At 36.0% G+C, this 15,102-nt stretch overlaps 1 protein-coding gene across 1 annotated transcript; it reads right to left on the minus strand.

Moving 5' to 3' along the window:
• Window positions 1–445: 445 nt before the first annotated feature.
• On the minus strand, window positions 446–14,601 carry agxt2 (alanine--glyoxylate aminotransferase 2). The gene is made up of 14 exons (XM_077194140.1): window positions 14,323–14,601; window positions 12,512–12,600; window positions 12,211–12,401; window positions 11,873–11,996; window positions 9,002–9,096; window positions 8,760–8,853; window positions 7,589–7,682; window positions 6,526–6,626; window positions 5,814–5,906; window positions 4,677–4,809; window positions 3,706–3,794; window positions 3,130–3,279; window positions 1,707–1,805; window positions 446–1,123 (listed from the first exon to the last, which is right to left on the minus strand). The coding sequence occupies exons 1-14, from the start codon at window positions 14,420–14,422 to the stop codon at window positions 1,022–1,024; spliced, it is 1,554 nt and encodes a 517-aa protein (XP_077050255.1). The 5' UTR covers window positions 14,423–14,601; the 3' UTR covers window positions 446–1,021.
• Window positions 14,602–15,102: the final 501 nt, after the last annotated feature.

The raw sequence follows: 15,102 nt of genomic DNA on the forward strand, positions 1-15,102 counted from the left end.
CCTGAAGTGTCAGCAGAGATTGTGTCAACTAGACTCTCCTCTGTGAAGGCCTCATCAACACGACAGCTATCGACACTGATCCTCAACAAACCCGTCTCCATACCGCCGTGACTCCGATCTTCAACCAGATGGAACTGAATTATATTCTGATTGGTCCAAAACCAATCTGACTTCTGACCTATAATGCTGCCTGAATCATAATCATACACTGTTCATTCATTGGCCAGAGGAGAACTGGCCCCCGACTGAGCCTGGGTTCTCCCAAGGGTTTTTTCTCCATTCTGCCACCTGATGGAGTTTTGGTTCCTTGCCACTGTCGCCGTTTTTCACCTTTGTTGCCATTGGCTTGGCTTGCTTAGTTTGGGACATTAAATTTAGCATTTAATCTAATATTCAACAATAATATTGATCTGCCTGGATTGACACTATTATACAAGAACTGAGCTGGATGATGACATCATGGTTTACTCCAGAGCGGCTATACATGTATATATAAAAATAATAATAATAAAATAACTTTTTTAAAACAAAATGAAACAATCATTGAACTTAAGCTGGACTGTGTCGCTATTTTCTTCGGGAAATAAACTTTTTTGCATTATTTTCCGGTTGTCTCTGTAAAGCTGCTTTGAAACAATCTGTGTTGTAAAAAGCGCTATATAAATAAATGTGACTTGACAACGTCAACGTTCTGAAGTATAGTGTACTCAAATCAGTTACTGAGAAGAACTGTTCAGGAGGTGTGAAGAATTTGTTAGTTCAGGTGCCTTTAGTGATCTTTAGATCAACTTGCCCAGACCTGTTCTGTAATGTGAAATTCGCCAAATTAATGTGAGGCAATGTGTCTTAATATTTTACATTTATGCATTTGGCAGACGCTTTTATCCAAAGCGACTTACATTGCATTTCAAGGTACATATTTTACATTCTTATCAGTTCTTGTTTTCCCTGGGAATTGAACCCATGACCTTGGCGCCAAAGCTCTACTGTTTGAGCTACAGGAAAGCATGTTCTGATTGTCTTATCTTCTCTCCATGTAGTTCAGCACTGCCTGGTTGAATACAGCGAGGAAGAAGTCTGCGTCGTCTTTAGTTATGCACATAGGAGGCTTGATCCTGAAAGTCTGGAAAAGAACAGGTGAGGGGAGGGGGATTTGAGAAAAAGTAGCTTGCGCAAGATTAAGATTGAAAGATTAAGCTTTGAATATATCAAATGAAGCATGCTACACAAATGTTGTCAGATTAAGCCACAACGGTGCATAATGTTACCAAATTGACCTTAAAAAACATCTAGCCAAATTCTGAAATCACTAATTGTATATATACACTACCATTCAAAAGTTTGGGGTCAGTAAAAAAAAAAAAAAAAAAACGTTTATTCAGCAAGAATGCATTAATTTGATTAAAAGTGACCGTAACGACTTCAACATTTCGACAAATGCATTTTTCCTATTTTTAATTTATGATTAAAATGTGTGTATATTTATAATTTTTTTTCTCCTTAAGTGTACATTCATTGCTTACTGTGACTATTTCTATAAGTTCAGACAAGCAGGATTCCTGAGGCATTGAGCGACCATGCCACTACAGGACCTAAGTGAATCCCTGGAATACCTTTTCCATTGCACAACATCCACAGCTATACACCTCATGCATTCATGTTCCATCTCCGCAAGAACCACTTTACATATAGACCCTTTCGCCTACCTGTCCGTACAGTCCCCCTTTTCCAATCAGCACGCCCATTTGTTTAGTGTCCTCGAAGATCTCAGCCATGGCCTCTCGAGGGAGCGGGTCTCTGGTGACCTAGACATGGGTTTGAGAGAAATGTCAAAGTGTGTTTTAAGAGAGCGATTTCAGGTATGCTGCTTGATTAAACATGTTTTTGGTTTGAACATGTAATGGAATAGTTTTGGAATGGAACAGTGAATGTGAAATATAGTGAAATTAACCAATATTGTGGTGCTTTTTGGAGCTTAGCTAAAGTAAAAGTCACCTTCCACTTTAATTAAATGGAAAACAGCAGATTTGACTTTCAGCTAAATATCTCCTTTCATGTTCAATGAAATAAAGTGAGTAAATGTTATTTTTTAATTTTAATAGCACGGAAATCTGCTGAAATGTCACTGAAGCGTACTTTGTGTATCTGTATTATCCTTCTAGACACATCCTCAAACAGTTTCCAGTAAATAACCATAGGTAAGAGAGGTTCACTGGGTGTTTTTAACTCCGGCAGAGAGCGGAGTGTATTTCTGGGAATGTTCAAACATGCTGTCTCATTGCTATCTGCTCTAGTTAATGACTAACAAGTTTTGTAGCTCATTCCCTGTGAGGAAAATGACATACACTCACAACAAACACTCTGAATCATTAACCATTCCATCTGGAGCTAAATTAACTCCTACATTCGACTCTTCTCATACTTCAAGGTCAAGAAACCATGATTGCTCTGCAAATAAAGTTTAATGAAGTGAATGCAAAATCACAAAGCTTGAGGATTTTAAGACATTTAAAGCTGAAGCGTGTCGTTTTTAATGCGAATACTATTGTATCTGCATTTGTCTCTTCGTGAATTTTATTCTGAGCCCCTTTTAGAAGAAAAATTGCTGTAGTTTGTGCTTAATGCACTCATACCTGAAAGGTAAAAGTAAGGTTACAGCGTCAGATGAGAGGCAGTTTCCATCATTAAAGCTGTACACAGTGGGACACGTGCACCGCCAGATGTCTGTGTATTCAAGGCATGAGTTCAGGTGGAACGAAATGTCTTTACTAAAGATCCTTCAGCTGACATACACTGTATGTACTCCATGTTGTTTTTGGAAGCTGGGGAGTTTGTACTTACGGATACTTGCTGACATTAAGCAGAAATGTAAGCTAGTTTGAGTAGTTTCTATTCAAATAAATGTATAGACTCGCTTCATTCATTCTTTTTAAGATAAGGTAACAAATAAAGATAATAATAAATGGTTTGTATTCTAACAAATTATTAATCCCAATCACATACAGCAGGTCAAAAGTACACACATTTATTGTAGATCAAATTTTTTTTTTGGCTGATGACTGTTGAATACTTGATACTGTGAAGCAGACAGATTAAATGCATGTAACTTTCATTAACTTTTCATTTCACCTTGTCTTTGACCATTTCTACCCCGATTTGAAGACCTTTTCCCCTCACGTCACCGATGATCTCGTACTTGTCCCGGAGTTTGGCCAGTTCGGTCAGTAGGTATGTCCCCACGTCAGCACTGTTCTCCTGCATCTTGTCTTCTTTTATTGTCTGAGAGCAACATACAGCTATCAATTTCATGTATTTATTAGCTAGTATGAATCATATAATACTTCAAATAATACAGTTCCATCCATCCATCATTATTTGTTTTTTTTTTTGTTCTAGTTTATTTATTATCTCACTCAAAATGACATTTTATTTATTCATTATTGCTGATACCAGATATTTTATGATGTATATTATTGTAGTAGTTTATCATCAGTACTGGGTAGATTACTTAATCAGTCATTACTGATTACAAACTACTTTACAAAAATGTAGGTAGTAATGTAATCTATTAACTTTCCACTTTTTAGGTAAATGTTTTCTGAATACTTTTTGATTACATTTAGATTACCTTGACCTAACTCATTCATCAAATAGATAGAAATGTAGGGTTGTACACAACTAAAAAGTCAAATGATCTGTACTTACATCTAGCACTGATGAGGCGACTGCACAGGCTAATGGGTTTCCACCGAATGTGTTGAAATGAACTCCCTTCGCAAATGAACTGGCAATCTCTGCAAAATACGCAAATCACATGATATCAATGCTGAAAACAACAATCAATGCATAATACACTGATGACAAGATGCTTTAAGTTTTTAGGTTTTATTTATTTTGTTGTCAGAAATGTATTTTTTTAGATACGTTTAAACATTTCAGGCTGTATGTGACTTAACACAATTCTCTCTCTCTCTCTCTCTCTCTCAGCTTCTCACAGGATGAAGAGCAAACAGCGAGAGCCAGAGGACCAATTAGACTGAATGAAAAAAATCGTAAAGTGAGCAGTGGTACTCCAGCATGCTTTCAACGTTCAAGTATGTGGGACTAATGAGGAATTTGAACTCATTATTTGATCCACATGTGTGAATGAGGTGAATGTGGCCCTATGGTACCACATTAGGAGCGCTATCTCAAATAAAACTTTCTTAGGAAAAAAAACTAAAAAACAAGAATATCCTGCATTTAACTGCAGAGCTTTAGAATATGAAATACTCAACCAGAGCTTTTTAAAGTCACAAAGCGTTGAGGTGAACAACGTTGAGCCTATTAATGCAACATGAGAGAGATTTAATTTATAATTTGTGGTTAATTTTGTTCGGATAATATTTTAATTTACTGCCTTGCAGGAACTTAAATTCGAACGAACTACAGGGTTCATAGCGCTGCTTCCTGTTTCACCGTTCCCTTTTCTGCATAATCCCTCATTAAACTTTGAAGAATAAGACTGAGTGTGTGTGTGCGTATCTCCACGTCTAAAGGCAGTTCATTTAGACTATGAATACAAACTTGCTAAAACAGAATAAATTTTAAAAACCCATTGATAGCTTAAATTAGCAAATCACACAATAAGTTAATCAGAATTTGGCTGATTTAACTGTAGTAGGCACTAGCCTCACCCGCTGTGGTGACTAAAGCCCCCATCGGGAAGCCATTCGCAATACCCTTTGCCATGGTAACCATGTCTGGAATGACATTATGTCCTTGGAAACCCCAAAAGTGGCTCCCTGTGCGGCCAAAGCCAGTCTGGACCTAAAAGAACCAAAAATACCAATAAAAATAAACAAACACTTTTTTCACATTGTAATTGTGATTTTTCAAAGTTGTAAGTACAAAGATTAGTGGATTAAGTTTTACAAGAAAATACTTAAACATTTAATTTTTAAGTCAATGTGTCACTTGCCATTTCTTTGAAACAATTTTCAATGTAAATTGCTAGTAAATTTCACAAATAATTACAAAGTAAATATACACCAAAAAACTATTGCAGTGCAGGAATCAAGCAAGTATTTACATATTATTAAGCCGTAAAACGAAATAAAAACACTTCCAAAATTGAATCAATTGTTTTGTCTAAAAAATAAATAAATAAATTGTAATTAATTATTCTCCGTACCTAAGTTTTTGTGTTGGACATACAGTTCTTCTGCTGAAATGGGCTGTTTTGTAATTGCATAGTAATAATATAGTAATATTTTTTCAGTATGCATGCCTGTTTCTTTAGTCCCTGGCTTGTTTCCATAGTTACTCTCATTAATCTCATTAGCTACTAATCTCTTTCACCTGTTCCTTGTTCAAGCCGTTGGTTATCTTTTGTATTTAAACACCAGTGTTGTCTGGTGTTGTCCTTGTAGTATGAATGTGCTACCATACAGTCACCATGTTGTCATTATCATGTGAACTACCAGCTACAGTTGTACGGCCAAATCCTCACCCATGGCCTCATGGGATAGTAAATTGTCCATCTTATGAACACTTCAGAATCTTGCTCGAAGTAGTAAATAATCTGAGGACTTTTGCCTACTTTTTCATGAGTACTGTGGATTCAGACCTACTTTTGTCACATACTGGGGTTTTTTCTGTTGTTGCCTACTATATAGTAGGGGCGAGTATGCGATTTCGGATGCAGCCTAGGGTTTGTTTTTTAAAAATATGAGAGTGATAATTCTGAGTCATCTCTACTATCTGAAGCACCAACCATGCATGTTTGGCATCACTGATGTACAGAATAGGATTTACTAGCAAATACTTCAGACCTCATCCGCTATACAGATTCCTCCTTTCTCCCGAACAAGCTGGTAGGAGTCTTTCAGGTAGTTCTTTGGAAACTGAACAGCCCCACCAACACCCTATAGAAAGATGAAAATCATGATATAACTTGTCACATGTTAATATTTGAGGGGAATGAGCTTGGTAGTGGTATTTTGTTTTTACAACAGTACACTAAAATATCGCATATTTGTTGATTTTAGTCAGGGCTGGAAAAATATGCAATAAATAAAAATAAAAATGCAGACAGAACGTAAAGTATCAACAGATTTCACTTCCATGGATGCTGCTGGCCTGTTTATTTAATTACACTTGGATGAAAATGGAAGCAGTTACTGATCAGAATCATTTTATATAATTATAAACATTAAATGCAATCTCCCATTAACCAGACTGTGCTACAATATACAGCAAAATACTGACATCCTGCTTTGAAAATGCGAGTTATTTGCACTTATGTTGTGCTAACTAACTTATTACATCTATTAGCAAAGTGCTGGGTAAGGGATGTGGTCTTGTTTGTCAGCTAAAATGCCACTTATGTGAACGACGCAAAATACTCAACACTTGCAACTGGACATGAACTGTTAGTTGAAGTATATTAAACTACAGTGCTGATCTTTTAGGACCCACCGTATAGATTTATATAATTACATTTATACAAACACAGATTCAGTGTAATGTATGGTGTAATAAAACCTGGATGGGTTCTGCAAAGAAGGCAGCAATACGATTGGGAACAGTTGTAGCAAGCATCTCTTTGAGCTGACTGATATACATATCATTGGCCTGACAGTGACCTGAGAACAGACAGAATCAGAGATTCACAATCTATGATGCATGGAATTTGTGCTAACAATTGAATAAGAGCTAGATTTGATGAAACTGCGAGTGGTGCTTGTGCAGAACTTGCTGCCACAGTGCTAGGGGCTTGTGAGTGGTTGCCAGGGTGTTGCTAAGATGTTCTGAGTGGTTTTAAGCACATTGCTAGAATGTTCTTATTGATGCTGGCCTCATCAACCAACACTAATTATAGTGAAGAGTTAACAAGCTCTGCTCATGCGTTTTTTTTTTAAACATAGGTGCTGCTTGGGAATTTTCTGATGCTTTAAAATGTTTGACCTAATGACACAACCATACCTTGTGCTTTAAACACATCTTATTTAACTACAGTATTTAACAGGGAATTACTCATTTAGAAGATGATTCAAATATATATATATATATATATATATATATTTTTTTTTTTTTTTTTTATACAGGTTTTGATACAGGTAGGCAAGGTCTATGGCACCATTCCTATACACTGGTAATTCAAACATCTTTTTTTAGTAACAGACAAAGAAAAAATATATATTTATGGTAACACTATAGTTCAGGGTTAATATTAACTACATCTAGCTGCTTCTTAGCATGGATATTACTAGGAAATTGGCTGTTTATTAATACTAAAAGCACATATAAATACCTTTTTCTGCATGACCATATTCTACATTCCTTAATCCTACCTAAATTTAACAACTACCTTACTAACTATTGATAAGCAGTAATTAGGAGTTTGAGGCAAAGGTCGTAGTTTATAGTTCTTTAATAGTGAGAATTGGACCCTAATCTAAAGTGTGACAATATTTATTATAGTATATACATTTGTTACTTTTGGGTTAAGGTTAGGCTGTAGATTCATAATATATTATTAGATTTATATAAAAACAGAAGTCGTTGACGATATGCCCTCATTATGCTTATGTGTGTGTGTTTGTACCTGGGGAGCAGCTGCATTCTCGGATGGTTTGAACTGGAGAGTCTCTACAGTGGCTTCCTCCCCAGAGGCCGCTGAACACATCGGGACACATGGTCTACAATGAACACAACCCACATACTAAATAACACTCACAAATTGTATCAAAGTTTTGCAAGACAGATCTCACATCTCAAACACATACAGTTTTAAGACCTGCTTTTCAAATATGAAAATGCACTATATTCTCAGCATTTTTGTTTGTTTTCCATTTACTTGAGAATCAAACTTTCTATTTTTTTCTTGTTTAAATGAAATCATAAAACTCACTAAATGTTATGCTTAAACCAAGAAAAAAAACTATTTGCAACTAAGAAAATAAACTTAATTCAAGAAATACTTTATATATAAACTGATTTTTAGATATTTTAATTTTTTGTATTATTTTTTTAAAGCACTGACTAAGAAAATGTTGGGGGTTCGTTTTTTCCTTTTTGCAATGGCACTTCAATAATTAAATAAAAGAATGAAATAAAATATATTAATATTTTGTATGGGTCAGATATTTATGGAAGCTTGTTTCCGCCACAGAAAAAAAAATACAAAAGGAAATATTTTTTTAAAATATCACAATTCTGATTTTTCAAAAATAAAGTCGCATTTACTTTTTGTATTTTTTATTCCGTGATGGAAACCGGTTTCCATAAATATCAATTTCTCAGAATTCAATTGCGAGTTATAAACACGCAATTGCGAATTATAAAGTCTGAATTCTGAAATATAAACTGGCAATTGCGAGAGAAATGTTTACATTTTGCAATTCTGACTATTTTTTTAGAATTGCAGCTATATTTCGCAGAATTGCAAATTTATATTCATATTGCAATGCGGATAACTCACATTTGCGAGAAATAAATATTTCAGAATTGTGAGATTAAAGACTTGCAATTACCTTCTGTATTTGTTTTATTCCAAGGCGGAAAAAAGCTTTCACAGATATCATCTTATGTACTGGGTTGTTATTCAAACCTCATGAGGTCTAACAGTAATTATGTTACTTTTGCATTAAACACATACACCAAAATAACTTCTGATGTTTCCTCTTATAATTTGGTTTGTGGACTAGATACTGAGGAATATCACATTATAAAGCAGGTAGCTGACAGAAGGAGAGATGTGTGGGTGTGAGATGTACATTATGGCAGCCCAGAGAAGAGGGGATGGGATATTTGTAATCCGCATTGGACGTCAGACCTGTCGCTTGTGGACTGCCACCATGATAAGAACCCCTGCACAGACAAACACAAATGATGCAGTGATTACAGTATCTATGGTTGAACAGGGCTGCTTGAGCTGACACCAACAGATTGCCCAAGAACTCCCCGTCTTCCATTTGTTCAGATATTGGAAAGATTATTGGCAAATAAGTTCAATCACCTGAGAGTGATGACGTCAAAATTTCCTGTGTGAAGTCGGGCCATTAGAACTGCAAGGTCATTCGCCTCCGAGCCACTGTTGGTAAAATACACAACCTAGAAAAAAAGACCATCACAATATTACAAGGGGAAATATATGTAAAGTATTAACATTTTCTGCATGCATACATTTATCATTTATAAGTTTTGTGTCAGTATGTATGTAGTTATTCTAATGGTTTTGAAAGTAGTCTCTTCTGTTCACCAAGGGTCCATTTATTTTCATCTAAAATAAGTAATATTGTGAAATTATTACAATTTAAAATAAATGTTTTCAATTTGAATGCATTTTAAAATGTAATTTATTACTGTGATCACAAAGCTGAATTTTCAGCATCATTACTCCAGTGTTCAGTGTCACATGATCCTTCAGAAATCATTCTAATAATTCTAATATGCTGATTTCTTATTATTATCTATGTTGTAAACAGTTGTGCTGCTTAATATTTTTGTGGAAACTGTGATACATTCTTTTATGGTTCTTTGATTAATAAAAAAAAATGAACAGCATTTATTTAAAATATAAATAATTTGTGACATAATAAATGTATTTACTGTCACGTTTGATCAGTTTAATGCATCGTAGCTGAATAAAAGTGTTAATTTCTTTTTTTATAATGAAAAAAAGCCCCTTTCCTATGATATAAAGGCAGCTATATATTGTCATGTTTAAAGACCCACTTTATTTTTAACGTTTTAGCTTCTGGTGTCATTCATTTCCAGTTATTTTTAAAACGGTTTATGCAGCTTGATATCGCAAACTGGCAGTTCTTACTAGGGTTGTAACGGTATGAGATTTTCACGGTATGATAATCGTCTCAGAAAATATCATGGTTTCACGGTATACGGTATTAAAGAATCATTATTATTATAATCAACAGCTACAATGACCCTAAAATGAATGAAAACAGATAAGAGTTTTTTGGTTGAACATGGTTTATTAAAACAAACTTTTTTTAATGAAATTTTTTAATGAGTCTATGAACTTTTATTTTGACAGGTTGTACTAAACTCCTATGAGTTTCAGTCGAGAGTATATTTGACGGTGATTCTTTTAAATAAAATTATGAAATGCTCATTTATTTTTCTCAGAGCAGCTCTGGATATGTTCATGTGTTCACGTCCTCATATAGTGAGTGAGAAGGCAGACGCTTTAAACACCATGAGCGTCACACATACTACAGAATATAGATTTACAGTATAGCAGTTTTTTGACACACTCATATATCGATTTGATTTATTGCACAGCTATATTTTAGATTTATTCATCCATCTATCAAATCGCGCATTTTTCGTGACATCTGCCTCAAAATGGAAATAATACAGCCTTGAGTTATAAATGGAACTTTATCTGCAGGGAGGGATGGTGTTCGCGAATATGGGAGAACATGTTCGACGTATCCTCCTTTTGCAGCCACTCTTCGTCCATATTTCGCAACACAACTGGATATCCACCTTCAAGGAAAACCCCTCGTTTGTTTTTCGGATACCCAAAGTATTCCCACACTGCAGATTTCAACTTTTTTTCTGCGGGGGAAAGAGATTAGAAATCGCAACCTGTGTCTCAGACATTTTCTCCCCTGTACATGTATGGGTGGAGTCTAAGCTCAAGTGGAAAGAAGTTGCATATGCGCAGGTGAGATCTGATTTAATTTTTTTTCCAAAACCTTGGATAAGCAAATGTTCACGATATGATAATCATACATGTCAATATCGGGATAAACCGCCATTCCGGTATACCGTTACAACCCTAGTTCTTACCATATTATTTAAAGGGATAATTTTACCAAAAATGAAAATTCTGTCATTAATTACTTACCCTCATGTCGTTCCAAGACCTTCATTCATCTTCGGAACACAAATGAAGATCTATTTGATGAAATCCTATAGCGTTCTGACCCCCCATAGACTGCAACATTATTACCACTTTCAAGGCCCAGGAAGGTAGTAAAGACATCTTTAAAATAGTCCATGTGACTGCAGTGGTTCAACCTTAATGTTACGAAGTGACGAGAATACTTTTTGTGTGCAAAGAGCAAACAATTTCCTCTCTTCCATGTCAGTATTTGACGCTGTTCATGTAGTAAACACAGTGCAGCGCTTACGAGTTCTACGTCAGGACGTCAGCTCAGTATTGGCCGGCTCATGCATCAGCATCGCACCCATGCGACTATTTTAAAGATGTCTTTACTACCTTTCTGGGCCTTGAAAGTGGTTATGAAGTTGCTGTCTATAGGGGGGTCAGAAAGCTCTCAGATTTCATCAAAAATATCTTAATTTGTGTTCTAAAGATGAACAAAGGTCTTACGGGTTTGAAACGACATGAGGGTGAGTAAATAATGACAGAATTTTCATTTTAGGGTGAACTATCCCTTTAAATGTATTATGTAACAAACGGTTTTTACCATATACTGCATTGTGCTGTTTTCTTCGTATTTACCTATAGCGGCTAATCAGATAAGTATCTGAAAATGGCTTACTTTCACGTTGCAAAATAAGGTGGATACTATGACATTAGAAAGCACAATGAAATTATGATAACATTAATTTCTGTATATTTATAATTTCTTTATTATATAAGGATGAGATCCTTTGATTTGTTTTATTGTTATTTATTGATTAATAATACCATTTTGCTTATTGGTTTTATTTGTATTTTATATATATATATATATATATATATATATAAAATTATATATATTATAATTTACTAATATACTATTAGTCATTTAATTTTATTTCATTTACAGTAACATCTTTTTTTAATACATTTCCTAAGACAAAACAGGCCGGACCTGTGCTCAACCTTCCACTTCCAGCAATGAAAACTCACCTTCAGCGGGTCTGGCAAAAGGGAGGCAAGTTTCTCTGCATACTCCTGCATTTGTGGATACACGTAGATGGGTGTTGTGTGCCATAGGCGCCTTAGCTGTTTCTCGGCTGCCTGTGTCACTTTCCTGCAAACATTCAAACTTCTGATTCGATTTTAGAACTAACACCATTTCATAAACAAAAACTAAGCCCATGTAAAAGCTCAGGGCAATAACATGCAGAAACAAGTACACACATATTAAACTAATTGCAGTCATTTATTTAATTTCAAGCAAACTATAATGCACAATCATGAAATAAACAAATAAAGATGTTGCATGGCAACAAATTGAACCTTACGGGTTACAGTGTCCTACACTGACGGTGGCCACCCCTGCAAACAAGTCCAGATAGCGTCTTCCATCCACATCCCACAGCCACTGCATGTAACCCTGGTTTATGAAGACTGGCTTCTTGTAATATGTTACCTTCATGGTCATGGGGTTGCAGTTGTGTTTCCTAATCTCTAGTAAACGGCCTTTAGACATGCCCTATAAGAGAATTCATTCATGCTTAAAGATAAGTTGATTTCTCAGTGTATTTGGTGATTTGATTTCTCCATGTGAATTATTATGAATGTCCCCAGACATTAACCTCTTACCTTATATGGCTCAGGTTTATAGTCACATGGCGGAATCTGGGGCAGGACAGGTGGTGTGTGTTTCACTGCTGATTTTTGGCATAGCACACCTGGGTACATTTTAGTGCTTAGAAATGCATACAGTTCTATCTATCTGCCCCTCTCTCTCTCTCTCTCACAATAAATGTATTATTTTTAAGTATCTTTAGTCTCTCCATTTCAATTAATAGATAGATAGATAGATAGATAGATAGATAGATAGATAGATAGATAGATAGATAGATAGATAGATAGATAGATAGTGCATCAATAGTGCAAACAATACCCCATAATGACAACGTGAAATAAGTTTGTTTGAAATCTTTGTAAATCTCTGAAAAAATCACATGTACATAAAGTATTCACAGCCTTTGCCATCATGCTCAAAATTGAGGTCAGGTGCATCCGGTTTTCAGTGATCGTCCTTGAGATGTTTCTACTTCTTGATTGGAGTCCACCTGTGGTAAATTCAGTTGACTGGACATGATTTGGAAAGGCACACACAGACTGTCGATATAAGGTCCCACAGTTAACAGTGCATTTCAGAGCACAAACCAAGCCATGAAGTCTAAAGTATTGGACAGATCTGGGGAAAGGTACAGAACAATTTCTGCAGCATTGAAGGTCCCACTGAGAACAGTGGCCTCCATCACCCGTAAATGGAATAAGTTTGGAACCATCAGGACTCTTCCTAAAGCTGGCCGCCCGGCCAAACTGAGCGATCGGGTGAGAAGGGTCTTAGTCAGGGAGATGACCAAGAACCCGATTGTCACTCTGACAGAGCTCCAGTGTTTCTCTGTGGAAAGAGGAGAAGCTTCCAGAAGAACAACCATCTCTGCAGCACTCCACCAATCAGGCCTGTATGGTAGAGTGGCCAGACGGAAGCCAGTCCTCAGTAAAAGGCACATGACGGCCCGTCTGGTGTTTGCCAAAAGGCACCTGAAGGATTCTCAGACCATGAGAAACAAAGATTGAATTATTTGGCCTGAATGGCAAGCATCATGTCTGGTGGAAATCAGGCACCGCTCCACACCTGGCCAATACCATCCCTATAGTGAAGCATTGTGTGGCAGCATCATTCTGTGGGGATGTTTTTCAGCGGCAGGAACTGGAGGACTAGTCAGGATCGAGGGAAAGATGAATGCAGCAGTGTTTAGAGACATCCTTGATGAAAACCTGCTCCAGAGCACACTGGGGTGACGGTTCATCTTCCAACAGGACAACGACCCTAAGCACACAGCCAAGATAACAAAGGAGTGGATGTGAACTCTGTGAATGTCCTTGAGTGGCCCAGACTTGAATCTGATTGAACATCTTTGGAGAGATCTGAAAATGTCTGTGCAACCAAAGACGCTCCCCATCTAACTATGGAGCTTGAGAGATTCTGTAAAGAAGAATGGGAGAAACTGCCCAAAAATAGGTGCGCCAAGCTTATACTATTGTAGCCTACTATTTATGTATTTTTATAAATTTGTAAATATTTCAAAAATTTCACATTGTCATTATGGGTTATTGTTTGTAGATTTGAGGAAAATAATAAATTTAATCCATTTTGGAATAAGGCTGTAACATAACATGTGGAAAAAGTAAAGCACTGTGAGATAGATAATGGTGACAGGGCAGTCATTCGTCAAGTTCAAATCAGAACCGTTAAATCAAACGTATAGTTATTCGTCCTTTTTGTTATGACAGGACCGTTATGGTCGGAGTATAAATACGCAACACAATTATGCAAAACTTTACACTATGTTCTGGTCACTTTAAATGTGAACACAAAAACACTGCATTCTTACCGCCTTCTTTGTGGAATTCCACACAAACTGTCACTGATTTCCACGAATCCGTTTTCCCCAACACAGACGGGCCGTGCAGCCTAGAACAAACTTTATGCATTATTACTGTTTTCAGAACAATTCTTCTGCAGCGAATCTAAAAATTAAGCGTCGAGAAGCGGCGCATTCTTCCCCAAAGAGTGCTCGGGGAGGGTCGGGCGCAACCAATGACATGTGGGGGTAAAGTCTGTCTCAAGGACTTCATTGAGAAGTGTCGTCCCGACTCGTCCGTCCCTTCACAGAGAAGGGCTGTTCGTTTGGATTTTATATTGTTACAATTAATATATGGCTAAAAGTAGGCCTATGTCAAATCTAGTTTGTTCAGTCTTAGGTTGTAGCCACGAAATTCTAAATGAATTCATGTAAATGTCCAGAATACAAAATATATAGGCCTACTGTAAATTAATGTATGGGTATAAGGAATAATGTATGTTACAACTAAATGGTTGCACCCCCCCCCCCCCCCTACTTCGGCCACTGTTAGGCTATTCCATAAAAATTATATTTTTGTTATAATTTATGTAATATTAATTTAAGTTTATTTCAACGTTTACTAATACATTATTAAAATCAAATGTTGTATTTGTTAACATTATTAATGCACTGTGAACTACATTTTTATTAACTAAACTAAAATTAATTAAATTAACTCATTGTTAGTTCATGTCAGTTACATTAACTAATGTTAACAAATGAGACCTTATTGTAAAGAGTTACCATAAAATAATCTCAACTTTTTTT

Source organism: Siphateles boraxobius, unplaced genomic scaffold (genome assembly GCF_051911475.1).
Source record: "Siphateles boraxobius isolate OS27281-9 unplaced genomic scaffold, OSU_SipBor_1 11, whole genome shotgun sequence".
NCBI lineage: Eukaryota > Metazoa > Chordata > Actinopteri > Cypriniformes > Leuciscidae > Siphateles > Siphateles boraxobius.